Below are 13,796 nucleotides of genomic sequence, written 5' to 3' on the forward strand. Positions count from 1 at the left end.
GTATTTATTATCTTCATCACTTTCTGTTCTAAACATACATTTCAGGCCTTTGGTGGCCCACCTTTCCTTAGGCTGAAACGTTCGTACAAAGAAAGAAATGCACATCTTACCTTGTACTTGGCTAACTGTGCCTTCTTTTCATATAATTCTGTTTTAGGCTCCAAGGGGGCATGCAGTATGGCTTGGTATTCAATCAGCCAACGAGTTTGCACTTTGAATTTGTCTGTGTATTCTTTTGCTAAATGTAGGCATTTGTCTGAGGCAGTGTGCTCTCGCCTGATACTACTAGTCAGCTCGTCAAGCTGCTCCATGTGGCTGCGGATTTCTTCTTTCAGTTGTTCAGCCTCATGCCCCTCCAGGCATTTGATAGCCCTATCAGCCTTTTCACGGGCAGATTTTAGCAGACTGTGGCCCTTTTCCATATCGCTCAGAAGGATCTGGGAATTTCAAAGATAAAAATCATTAACATATTCTCCTGCCTTAGTGATGCCCTCAATGCAACTCTTGGTTTTCAGCCAATTTAGCTTGAAAAACCCTCAAACGTACACAGCTAGAGGTGTGCACTCAAAACTAATTGCCACATTGTAATCTCTCTCTACAGAAAATGATTAACAAACACTTCGGTCTCGGAAGAAAGTTGAACCTAGAAGTGGAATTTCTCTGTCGGGCATACACAGCAGACTGTGCTTCCAATTTCTGGTTGTGTAATGTCGGGTGGGGGGCGATGGTTCAATAACCACAGCCAGTGATTAGCCCACAACATATGCCTGAATATGGCAAATATTTATGTACTGTTTTTAAATGAGTAGCCCATGCAAACAACAAGGATTTGTTTTCAAATTTCTAGATCTCTAGAGAGTAAATAATCATTTTGCAAGTGTGCACTGAACACCATCATGAAACAGCAATTAAATCCCATCAGTCCCCCATCCCCTGTCTGATCAGGATATTCTTTTTCATTGGCCATAATTCAGCACTGCTAAGTCTGGGAGAGGCTGTCCATTGGGTCGAAGAGCTCCTATGATAGATCTCCAATTGAGCATTCTGGTCCTATCCATTGCAGGAGCGTGGAGGCTCCCATAAGGGTACATGCAGCCAGAGAATATATATATCTATACAAGCATCACCTCAACAGAGGAGCTTGCCCACCCTAAAAATGTGGGGTGAGACCACCACTCTGTCATTGTGTGCTGTACATTTCTTGTAATCCTTCATGTGATGGTAGCATGAAATAAGGTATTTCCCATGTTGTTGTTGCAATTCCCTATCATACATGTCTTAGTCTAATGTGGAATCTTGTGATCAGGCGTAGGCTGAGGGAGGAAGAATGTTAGGTTATAACAGTTAAACTCTACAGTGAATATCTCCTCCACTGGACTTTAAGATCTTTAACTAGTGTTCCATGTGAGGCAGGGATAAAAAAGGTGGTAGGTTTTAATTTTACTGGCACTTCTTTTAAAGTAAGTATCACAGAATAACATCAGCAAGCAAAGGACATCATCAGTTCCTATATTACACCTAGCAGTGAAAATTGCATTTGAGTTTCACTCTTTCACCGCTGTACATTGCTCATATGGTAAATGTATCTTTTAGTGCAAATTTACTTTTCCTTTGCATACTTAGCAAGGTACAATATCTAATGTAATCTTAAAGAGTACAATCACACTGTTGGTTAAGACTAACCTCAATCTTCTTTGCCTTTTTTTCCATTGCAGTTTTTTCCAATCCGTCGATGCTGGAAGACACATTTTTTAAATTCTTTTCAGCTTCTCTATACCAATCACAGTAGACCCTGAGCGCTCCTTCAGAATCTTCAATGCTTCTGATCTCTTCATCAAGACACTTTATTTGTTCCTAATAAAGAAGGTCATTTCCAAGAGAGAATTTAATTTGAAAATATGTCCATGTTTATAAATATACGTGCTCCTAATGCACTATATAGTCTTCATCAAATTCTTACTTCATCCAGTTCTGATGCCAACCTTTTTGCTTTTACACATATATAATATTCATAGTATATATTGGAGAAAGTACAGAAAAGCTAATTGAAAGTACAGATTTTAAAAAGAAGTTAGAATTATAACAGGAAGCTAGATGTTATTTTTTACATAATAATGCTGTTTAACTTGTCTTCCACTCAAGTAAACCACATCAAACAAGTCACTGTAATTCCGTATAAAACATTATACAGACATCCTCACTAGAGATAAATGTATACTAATAGCCTAAGTTCAACCAAAATCATTCATGTTCAATATGAGCAGCCATATACAGCGCTACCATGTAATGTCTAGGCAGTGACAGCCCTCTTGAGAAACTGCAAGCAGTTGCTCTCTGACCCTAAGAATGGGCTAAACCAACAGCTCCTAAATAAAAAAGTATACAGAATCTAAGAGCTAAATATGCCTGTTTATGAATGCATGTGGCAATCATATATCTACTACATGGACAGCACAGTAATACCGATGTACATAAATAGGCTATTGTCAAGATTGTCCCTATAAGAACAAGTTACTTACCTTAATAATGTTTTTTTCTGGTGGATACAGTATCTGTCAGTGGATTCCACACTTTTTGAATTACCCCATGAGCAACACCCCAAAGCAACTTTCCTCCATAGCGCTCCCACATCGACAAGGACGTCACAATGGAACGGCTCCGATGCGACTCCGCATGACATCATCAGAGCCATAAGAGGACCTCTTCGGCGTGCTGACGTCAGTTCCACCCATTATTTCTGTGTCCTCAAGGCGAACGGGTGAACCGACAAAATGTTCACAAGTACACATAGTACACAAAACCGATTGAAGCCGGAAATTCTAAAATATAGACATTTCCTAGAGACAAGCATTACATTATTCCAATTATTCCAAGAATAAAATATATAAATTTCATTGCAATCATTTTTCGGTATGAACAGGCAGGCAACGGGGAGGCGGGTTGGTCAGTGAGGAATCCACAGGCAGATACTGTATCCTCCAGAAAAAAACATTACAGAAGGTAAGTAACATCTGCCTGTGGATTCCTCACCTTTTGAATCAAATCCCCAAGCATTCCCACTCCTGGCGGAGGGTGCCTGCCTACCAATACCAAAAACTCTTGCAGCACAGAACGTACAAAATGGCCGTCCCTCCTCACCTTTGAGTCTAAGCAATAGTGCTTCGCAAAAGTGTGGAGGGAGACCCACGTTGCAGCCTTGCAGATGTCCACAACAGGGACACCTCTAGCTAAAGACGGAGAAGAAAACTTAGCTCTGATGGAATGAGCTTGAATACCTTCAGGGTGCTGCTCCTTGGCCAAGGCGTAGCAGATCCTGAAATAGAGGATGATCCACCGGGGTAGCGTTTTTTTTGGACAGCCTTGCCCTTCATCTTGCCCACATATCTAATCAAAAGTTGGTCATCCAACCTGAACTCCTAAGTCTTGTCCAGGTAGAAGCTGACCACCCTCTAAGGGTCCAGGCGGTGAAGTCTCTCCTCCTCCTTAGAAGCATGAGGGGGAGGATAGGAAGTGGGTAAAGTAATGGATTGCCTTGGGTGAAAAGGAGTGACCACCTTAGGCAGGAAAGCAGCTCTGGTCCTAAGAACCATCTTATCTAAATGAAATGAGGTAAATGGAGGCTTGGAGCCAAGAGCTTGCAGCTCATTCACCCTCCTAGCAGAAGTGATTGCAATCAGAAATGGTGTCTTAAACGCCAAGAACCTTAAGGGACAACTATGTAATGGTTCAAAGGGAGACCCCATCAAGGAAATGAGAACCAAATACAAATCCCACTGAGGCATGATGAAGGGAGTGGGAGGAAACCTATTGGTGAGACCCATAACGAATATCATAACTATGGGAGATTTAAACAAAAGGGGTTTATGTAGTAAACAGAGAAATGCCGACAAGGCAGACAAGTAGCCTTTAACAGTAGCTGATGCAAAACCCTGCTGAGCCAGGGAAAGAGAGAAACTCAGAATATCAGACGAATGGGCTTGCACAGGATTAATTGCTCTCTCTCCACACCATTTAACAAACTTGGCACACCTACCAGAATCGACAGATTTGGTGGAGTATCTTCTGGCCAATAACCACTGCCTGAGGAGGCACCACTAGTGGACCCTCATGTGCCAGCCTGTACAATTGACCAACAGTATGCAGGAAGCAAACAGACCGAGCAGGTGCAAGACCTTCAGGACTGGAACAACTGTTCCCTTCTGAAAAAGTAGAATCCTAGTCTGGATGTCTTGAATTCTCTGCAGAGGCGGGAAGGCAAGACTCACAGTAGTGTCCAGTACTCCCCCTATGAACAGGTTGCGCTGAGAGGGCACCAGGAGAGATTTGGGTACATTTATTGTAAATCCAAGTCGAACAACAGACTCATTGTTACTTGCAAATGATGCAGCACCATCTCTGGCGACATTGCTTTCAGCAGCCAGCCGTCCAGATAGGGAAAACCAGGGATCTCTTACCTTCTGAGATGTGCTGCTACCACCGCCATCACCTTTATGAAGACCCGAGGTGCGGAAGTAATACTGAACGGAAGGACTGCAAACTGGAAGTGTTGAGAGCCCACCAATGCCAGAAGAACCTGAGCCAGGGTCAACATCTTGAACTTCTCCTGCTTGAGTTAAAAATTCAAGACCCTGAGGTCTAGTATCGGTCTCAAACGACCATCCTTTTTGGGAATCAGAAAGTACCAGGAGTAGCATCCCTGACCCCTTCCCTGCTCCTGAACCACCTCTATTTATTGTACCATTTTGCAGTAAAGAAAGAATCTCTTGCTGTAGAAGCAACAGGTGTATTGCTGAGTACAAACCCTGACGGGGGGAGTAGGAGGAAGTCCCGGAAGGGTAGGGCATACCCATTCTCCACAAGGTTCAACACCCAGAGATCTGAAGTAACAGACCTCGTTCCATAGAAAATGGGACAGCCGTCCTCCCACGGGACCAAAATGCTCTAGGATGGAGGAAGTGGAACTGCTTCCCTGCTTCCCTGCAGTACCAGTATGATTGCCAGGAGAGGAGGGAGGAGGAGGAGAAGACGTGCTGCTGAGTTGAGCCTCGTAGACGGCCTCTACCTTTCCCCCTGTATGACATGCATAGGGGGTTCGCCTGTTGCTGCTGTTGCGACTGTTGCTGCTTGGCTTGAAAGGATAAAGACCTGCCAAAAGCACGAAACCTACAGTATTAAAAACCCCTGGACTGGAGAACAACAATATTGCTGTGGCTCTGCTATCTTTAAAGCACTGTAGCACCAAGTCTGCTTTGTCACCAAAAATACGAGAACCATCAAAAGGCAAGTACGATAGGATAGACTGATAATCCTGTGAAAACCCAGACCCCCATAGCCAAGTATGCCTCCTGGTTGCAACAGAGGAACCCTTTACAGTGGCAACAGAGTCCGCAGTGTCCATACCCGATTGAATGACCTGGCAGGCCACAGCTTGAGTATCAGAAACTACCTCCAAGAAATGGCCCTGGACTTTTTCCGGAAGCTTTGGGAGTAACTCCGCCACCGAGTCCATCTGAGCAAGGATATAGAGACCCAACAGGCATATCGCATTTGTCGACTTTAGAAACATACTAGCCAAAGAGAATACTTTCTTTGCAGATTGCTCCATTCATTTGCATTCTCCATCTGCAGTCGTAGATGGGAATGAGCCTGCAGAATGTTTAGAGGAGCACGATGCTTGGACTACCAAACTCTCTGGTGGTGGGTGGGTAGATATGAAATCAGGATCTCCCGGAGCCACGTTGGACCTCCTCGCCACAAACCTGGACACTGCAGGAGCAGTCATTGGTTTCTGCCACACTTCCAAGATAGGCTCAGTCATAGCCTCATTAAAAGGAAGGAAGGGTTCTGAGACAGAAGAAGGGGAATGAAGCACCTACATTAAGATGTTTGATTTGAGTTCTGTAGTAGGCATTGGCAAATCTAGCAGATCCACTGCCTTCCTAATTACAGAATGATATGAAGACACCTCTTGCGTTGGAAGACCTTTTGGTGAGGAGAGCTCCCATTCAGGAGATATATCCAGGCCACTAGACTCCTGCAGGCCCTCAAACCCTTGTACAGGGTCACCCTCTTAAGCCTCTTCCTGCTGCTTTTGATACTCATCCTTCTATCAGCCTTTGAGCTTCCCTTCTGGACCTCACTCTTGGACCAGCATCGGCAGCGCCGGACATGGCACCGTTGACTTTGGGACCGGTGTTGATGGAAGTTGGATCGCGATACTAGAATACCTCAGACGAGGTCATGCCAGCATCAGGACCGAGCCAGACGGCATCGGAAAGGTTCGGTCCAGCTGCACTCTTCCCTCCAGGGACTGCACCAGTGCGAGAAACTCGGTGTCGGGAGAGGCCAACTCCCCAGAGGCATTGGCATAAAAGGCATGAGAGGTGCCTGAGGGAATGAGGTGGCAAGCCTCCCAGGGAGTATGACAGCGGACCCATGGGCCCAACCGGCACACCAGCAGGGTTAGCTGCTCTAGCAAACAAGCCAAACATTGCATTTAGGAAATGCGAAGTATCTGTACCTGGAGTAGGGAAGGCAGGATTTCCTGGATCCAGTACTGTGGGCTCTGAGACGGTCGAGGAGGCAACCTAATAGGCCTCGGTTGCGGCCCAGGGTGGAGTGGCGAGCCGTGGAGGCGTCGTTTCTCTTGGCGCCGGTGAAGCTCATGGAGCCAGAGACTGGGCTGGAGGCACCTGAGGAGAAAGAGAGACTTTGTCCATGCGGTGACGTTGGAGAACCAGAGACCCCGACTTCGGTGTTCCATCCTTTGACGAATGACGTCTAGATCCATAGCGCCTCTTCTTTCTATATTTCCTCGACAACTTCGAGGTATGCGCAGTCTGTGAATTGGACCAGGACCTCGACCTCTTTTCAGTTTTTTGGGCTAGGCCATAAATAGCTTGCCCTCCCTCTCCTTTAAGGCCTTGGGATTCATGGCCGTGCATGATGAACACCCCCCAATGTCGTGGTTCGATAAAAGGCCCCACAAACAATCTTCATGGGTGTCAGTAATCGACATCTGACCACCACATTCCCTGCATGACTTAAAAACAGACTTCCTCTTGGTAGTCATGATCGCTGCTAAAATTATAAGAAGTACTTACACAAAGAAACTCCCAGAAATGGAGAGCCCAGAAAAAACCGTTAGTCATCGACGGCGCGGAAAAAAGGGAACTGACATGAGCACGCCGACAAGGTCTTCTTATGACTCCAAAGACGTCACACAGAGTTGCGAACGGAGCTGTTCCATTGTGACGTCCTTGTCGATGTGGGAGAGCTATGGAGAAAAGTTTCCATGGAATGCTGCGCATGGGGAAATTCAAAAGGTGAGAAATCCACAGGCAGATGTAGCCATCAGAATTATTGCATATTGTTGTTATTGAACCATTTTATCAGTGCGGAGATACTTTCAACAATTTTACTAAACGCTAAAATGTGGAACACACCAACAGGTATTCAGAACACTCTGATACATGGTCTATTGTAGGAAACAGGAGGGGCATTAGTATCAGCCAGAAAAAAAGCATCAAGACAGTAGAAACATAAAAGATGTGTATTATAGCCTGTTTTGCTTTATACCATGCTATGCCATGCACTTTCCTCATTTTCCGTAATTAGACCTGGGACTTTGCAATGAGAACAAAAAGTGGGAAAGGTTCTTATTTTGTCTTCTAGTTTTTGTACCATAAATCAGTAAGAACTTTATTTCTTTTTTGTACATCAGATATTTGGCAATCAAATGAAAATACACAGAGTAAGAACATTGTTTCCTATGACAAATAATGTTAAACTTTTGTAAGATTGAGATGTACCTAGTATTGGCAGGAAGTGAAACCAGTGTTGCAGCTTAACATGGCAAATGGTCGCCAGGTGAGTATGGAGTTACCTCATTTGTTAAAACATTGTAGTATTAAACTTTGTGGCTGTATGTGTCAGAGTCATTATAATATTTCCTAGATGTACCCATTTAATACAAAAGAGATTTATCTATCACATTCTGGTGAGACAACCGGGAAATATTTTGTATTTAAACATGTGGTAAGGATAGGAAAATGCTACTTACCAGTATGCATCTGTTCTTGGCATGTTGAGCTGCAGAGTTGCACACTGTGCATAGATCACCACCTAGTGTTGGGCCAGGATGTTTGCAGCTTGTTGGTTGTCCTGAAAAGTTCTTTGGAAGTCACGAGATAGGTGACTCCTCCTTTGGACCACATTGCGCATTGGCATCGGCTCCATCCCTAGATTGTTTTTCGCCATTAGGGAAATGATGGAGCTTTGCAAGAAAAGGAAGGATGCCCATGTAATTTGCATCTAATTAAGATAATACTGGAACAGACAAGGGTAGCTGCGGAGGCAGGTGGGCGTGTGCGACTCTACAGCTCTACATGCCAAGAAGAGATGCATACTGGTAAGTAGCATTTTCCGTTCGAGGCATATGAGCTGCAGATTGCACACTGTGCATAGATTGTATAGCAGTGCCCATCCCTAGCGACGACCACCCCTATCTGTTGCAGTAGTTTGGAATAATGTTTTGAGAACAGCCTGGCCCACATTAGCTTGTTGCTTGGTTTGCTCATCTACACAATAGTGTTTTGTGAATGTGTGCGGTGTAGACCATGTAGCTGCTCTGCAGATGTCATCTAGGGGAATGTTCCCTAAAAATGCCATTGAAGCCCCTATTGTTCTTGTAGAGTGGGCTTTAGGCGGAACAGATAATGTACGTTTAGCTTTGTGGTAACAAATCTGTATGCATTTGACAATCCATCTAGCTATCCCGGGTTTTGAAATGGGATTACCTTTGTGTGGTGGTGAGAAAGACACAAAAAGGTGTTTTGACTTATGAAAGGGTTGTGTCCTTTCTATGTAGTATAGCAATGCTCTTTTGACATCTAATGTGTGAAGAGTTCTTTCTGGTACTGTCTGTGGTTGTGAGAAGAAAACGGGCAGTTCCACAGATTGATTGAGATAGAAGGGAGAAATGACTTTGGGTAAGAATTTTGGATTGGTACGCAGAACTACCTTATTGTGATGCATTTGTAAAAAGGGTTCTTGAATGGTTAGTGCTTGTAGTTCACTAACTCTCCGCAGAGAGGTAATAGCTACTAGGAACGCAACTTTCCATGTTAAAAATTGTAGTTCACATTTGTGTAAGGGATCGAAGGGAGGCCCCATTAACCGTGTGAGAACAACGTTTAAATTCCACACAGGTGAAGATGGTACTCTGGGAGGAATTATTCTTTTAAGGCCTTCTATAAAGGCTTTAATGGCAGGCACTCTGAATAGAGATAGATGTTGTCTGTTTTGCAGATATACTGCTATTGCAGCAAGATGCAGTCTAATAGACGTATAGGCTAAGTTGCATCTTTGGAGATGCAGTAAGTATCCTATGATGTGTTGAATAGACACATCTAGAGGATTAATATTGTTGTTGTGACAATATATTACAAATCGTTTCCACTTGGCTGCATAACATGCCCTAGTGGTTGGACGTCTAGCTTCTTTTATGACATTCATGCAGTCTGGAGGAAGGTTCAAATATCCAAATTCTAGGATTTCAGGAGCCAGATGGCAAGTTTGAGCTGAGCTGGGTCCGGGTGTCTGATCTCTCCATGGTTCTGCATTAAGAGGTGTGGAGACAGGTGCAATTTTTGGTGCGGTACTACCGACAATTGTAGCAGTGTGGTGTACCACGGCTGTCTGGCCAACGTTGGAGCAACTAGGATGAGGGTCAGATAATGCTGTTGTAGTTTGCGTACTACTAGTGGCATGAGTGGTAGAGGTGGAAAAGCGTACGCAAATCTGTTTGACCAGTTCATCCATATCGCATTGCCTTTGGACAGTGGGTGTGGATATCTGGCGACGAAGCTTGGGCATTTGGCGTTTTCGTGGGTAGATAATAGGTCTATCCGAGGTTGTCCCCACATCTGAAAGAATGGCTTAAAAACTTGCGTATGAAGTTCCCACTCGTGGGTCTGTTGTGTTTGTCGACTTAACAGATCCGCTATGGTATTTTGTACTCCTGGAACATGCTGGGCTAGAAGGAACATGTTTTGAGACATAGCCCACCGCCATATGTCCTGTGCTAGTTGAGATAGTTGCAGGGAGTGTGTGCCTCCCTGCTTCTGTATGTAATACATGGCTGTCATGTTGTCTGTGCGGACTAACACAGCTTTGTTTGATACCTGCTTTTGGAAAGCTTTTAGTGCTAGGAATATTGCTAGTAACTCCAGATGATTGATGTGGAGTAACTTTTGTTGTGGTGCCCACCTGCCTTGCATGGTGTGTTGCAGTAGGAGGGCTCCCCAGCCGGAGAGTGATGTGTCCGCAGTTAAGATTATCTGAGGAACTGGCTCTATGAACTGTCATCCCTTGGAAAGGTTTTTGGTGTTCCACCACTGCAGAGAGCGATGAGTCCAACCATCTACTGTCATGTATTCCTATAGGTTCTGAATCGATCCCCCTATTCCTGACCCTATTCTAGTTAAACAAACCAACAAGTTAACTAGCAGTCAGCCCATGAGGCAGAAAACCCCCATGATGCAGATACCGTTATCTGACGCAGTCACACTACGGCACAGGAACGTGTTATCTGATTAGGTCATAACGCTTGCGATCTAATTAGACAAGCGATATTCCTCCAGCCCCTGATAAGGCATACGGAGTTCTCATAACAAATCAAACCTATGACAACCTGGGCAAAACCCTGCGGCCATTGTTTTGATTTCACCGAGAACTTCAGTAAAAGAATGTGCTAACGAGCAAGTCGTATGACATCCTTATTGACGTATCTATGTCCATCCTTACGTCAATCTCGGCACCTTAAAGGTATAAATATTACCGATCTTGCCCTATGCAAAGACACGCGTGGTGACGAGACGGAGCAGCCATACTTGCCGAAGCCAAGAGCAGAGCAGACCCCGCTGGCAGCAGCCCCGCCTTCCTGACGCGCTGAGAGACGCGCTGCTTTCTCCTGCCGAGAATCCAGCACCGGCGTTTCTGGGTAGCCCTCGCAGGCAGCCTGGAATATCGAGACCAGAGAAAGAGATACCATTCCTCATTCATCCTAACTTCCAGGTACAGAACTGAATAACCCCTCACAGAGAATTCTTTAGTTATTCACTTGGCAAAAACAAACTTAACTTAAACTGTAACTTTCTATTCCCGCCCACGTATTAGGCTTAGGTCAGGTACACGGGGTAGGCGTATCTAGAAACACCAGTTCAGCACGTTTAGTCAAATGTATATGTGTATGTAATATATTTTATTCATTTTAAAACATCTTATGGCTTAGAAACCATATCAATGTTTTTACAGTATTATTTTATACTATTGCTTTTAATGTATGCACTTTACTTAGCTATAAGTATTGCAATAATATCGATCCATTTCTCTTGTATGAGAAAAGAGACTGATCAATAAATAACACCTTTTTATTGAACACGCCCGTCTCTTCCTTTTCTCTACATTCTGATGAGACTAAGAATGCACGTACTGACTGAGTAAAATAAATTGCCTTTTGTTCACACGACTCTCGAGATTTACTCTTGATTAGGGGAGAGCAAAGTTGTCATGTTCTATGGTTGTCAGAAACTAAATCCCTTCTTGTCTAATCAGGGAAGTTAAGTCCTCCTTGAACATTCGAGAAAGTTTCTAGTGAACTCTGAGCTAAGCTGGCAAACCCAAAACTTTAAGTCTAGTATCGACAGTAGTAGACCTAGTTAACGTCTGGCCTAGGCCTTTACTGCTGTAGGTATTATTCCAATGCGCAGAGCCTATTGGGATGATAGGAACTACACTACATGGCGCCCAACGCGTTTGGAAAGGGCGATAAAACTAACGTAAGACATTTAGAGTAACTCAGTCGTGCTTTCTCACTCAGACCCCTTTTCCCAAATACTCCAAAGACGTCTGGAGTGGGTGAAAGGTTATATCCGCCAGACCTCGCAGGAGGGAACTCCTATGTATGGTTCTTGGTACAAGTCAACGTTGAAGGATACACTGTTCCAAAATATTGTGCATCTAATCTTTGTTTTCATAAGAAACCTGATCTGCAAACAAAAGAAATAACCTTCAGGACAGTAAAATGTCAGACAATGAAGAAGAAAGAGAGGCAGTTAGATTAGCAGCTGAACTCGCAGCGGCTGATGCTGCAGCACTAGATGCGGACGGGGATATAATACTCATCCCGGTCATCAAAAGGAGATCTATAACCCTGAAACTTATAGAAAATGGACTGACACCTAGAGGTGGCACAGTCATATTCGTAATTGAGGCACACGAATATCGGCAGACAGAGGTATACTATTCATGGATACATTTTCCAGCAGCAAATGCTGTAACAAAGTACTTCCACTATTACAAAATAGAGGAACCTCCTAATGAGTACACTCCTTTCGAGGAGGTGGAAGTACCACTCAAATTTCAGGAGCATTTGCTCTTATTTGATGGCGCCCTAAAACATAACAATCACATCACCAGGCTCGGTCCTTTAGGTAGACCAGGAGCAACGTGGCCGGTCCTAGCCGGATACACACCACATCCAGACATCAATGGGATGTCTGCAGCAGAGCTGTTAACACAGCTAAAACAATTAATAAAAATTCATAGACAATTAGTTCAGTATGTGATGCGGACATCAACAATTCAGCCAGCGATTAAACTTCCACAGCTGACCCCTCACCAGGGGAACACAAATAAAATTACACCACAGAACATCCAATCCTGCCTAGGTAAAGTACCGGCTAAACGGGAACAAATACCATTCTGGCTAGCGCAAAAAATCACCCAAATAGAGGCGGTGTTTCCTGACACCACCCCGCTAGAAAAGCACAGGATTCTGACTATCTGCCTTCCAATGGGAATCGCACCACACATTGAGGACTGTGACACTTGGGGTACAGTCTTTGCTTCCATCTACACAAAAACGCACGGTGTTCCATCCATTTCGGTAATACCAGATGTGCTAAAACAAATTCAAGATGAATATGGACCTGAACCCGCTTTAACTCTTGGTATGAAATTACTAAAAGACTTCAAGCAGGTCTCGGCTATATTATTAGCCAACATAAAGGGAGAAGCAGCAAACGTGGCGATCCGCCAGAGGTTAAAAGAGACAGATATAGCAGACCAACCAGCTGAAATTGCCAGAATCATAGAAAAATCCTATGAGGAACTAGGTAGAGATAGTTTAGGTGGAATACCAGTAAAACCACAACTGACTGAAAGTCCAGAAAAAATATTTTTTAATAATAATTCACCAAAAAAGAACTGGGATGGAAACAAACAATCCAATCCTAAAGAAAAGAAATTCCAGTCCAGAGGAAGGTCTCCTAGGCGAAGAGAGAAATCTCCGAACCAAAGACACAGGTCACCCCAGAGTGACCCCTCTGGGAAAAGATATAACCTTAGAAATAGGGATAATATAAAAAAGCCTGATAGATATCAAGACATTGATACACGTCCCTCTCAATCTTTTCAGACTTCCTCGCAGAAATCGGAAAGAAGAGGACGATCAGAACAAAGAGAAGAGCACACCAAGTCCAAAGACAAGGAACCTGCTCAGCTAAAAAAGAAATTACAATTTCCAAAAAAGAAGGTAGCCAGTATCAAGGTAGTTAACAATGCCGAGAATACTGAGGACACAACTGAAAAACGGAGAGTGGGCTCAGACAATGCTAGACAGCGCAGCAGAAGTGAGCATAGCTCGCAAAGTCCTTATGAATCATCTGGAGACAGTGGACACGAATGAATATCTTCAAGTGGAAACTGCAGACACCAGAGTTAGCAAACCTCAC

At 44.1% G+C, this 13,796-nt stretch overlaps 1 protein-coding gene across 1 annotated transcript in view; it reads right to left on the reverse strand.

Annotated features, from left to right (window-relative positions):
- Window positions 1-13,796, reverse strand: part of SYNE1 (spectrin repeat containing nuclear envelope protein 1) — a 2,361,447-nt gene that overhangs the window by 1,059,105 nt on the left and 1,288,546 nt on the right. Inside the window, exons 67-68 of the mRNA XM_078648775.1 lie at window positions 1,684-1,854; window positions 111-437 (exon numbers count right to left, since the gene is read on the reverse strand). Of these exons, the coding sequence (XP_078504901.1) occupies window positions 111-437; window positions 1,684-1,854 (498 nt within the window). The remainder of the gene's footprint in view (window positions 1-110; window positions 438-1,683; window positions 1,855-13,796) is intronic.

This window comes from Lissotriton helveticus, chromosome 6, assembly GCF_964261635.1.
Source record: "Lissotriton helveticus chromosome 6, aLisHel1.1, whole genome shotgun sequence".
Lineage (NCBI taxonomy): Eukaryota > Metazoa > Chordata > Amphibia > Caudata > Salamandridae > Lissotriton > Lissotriton helveticus.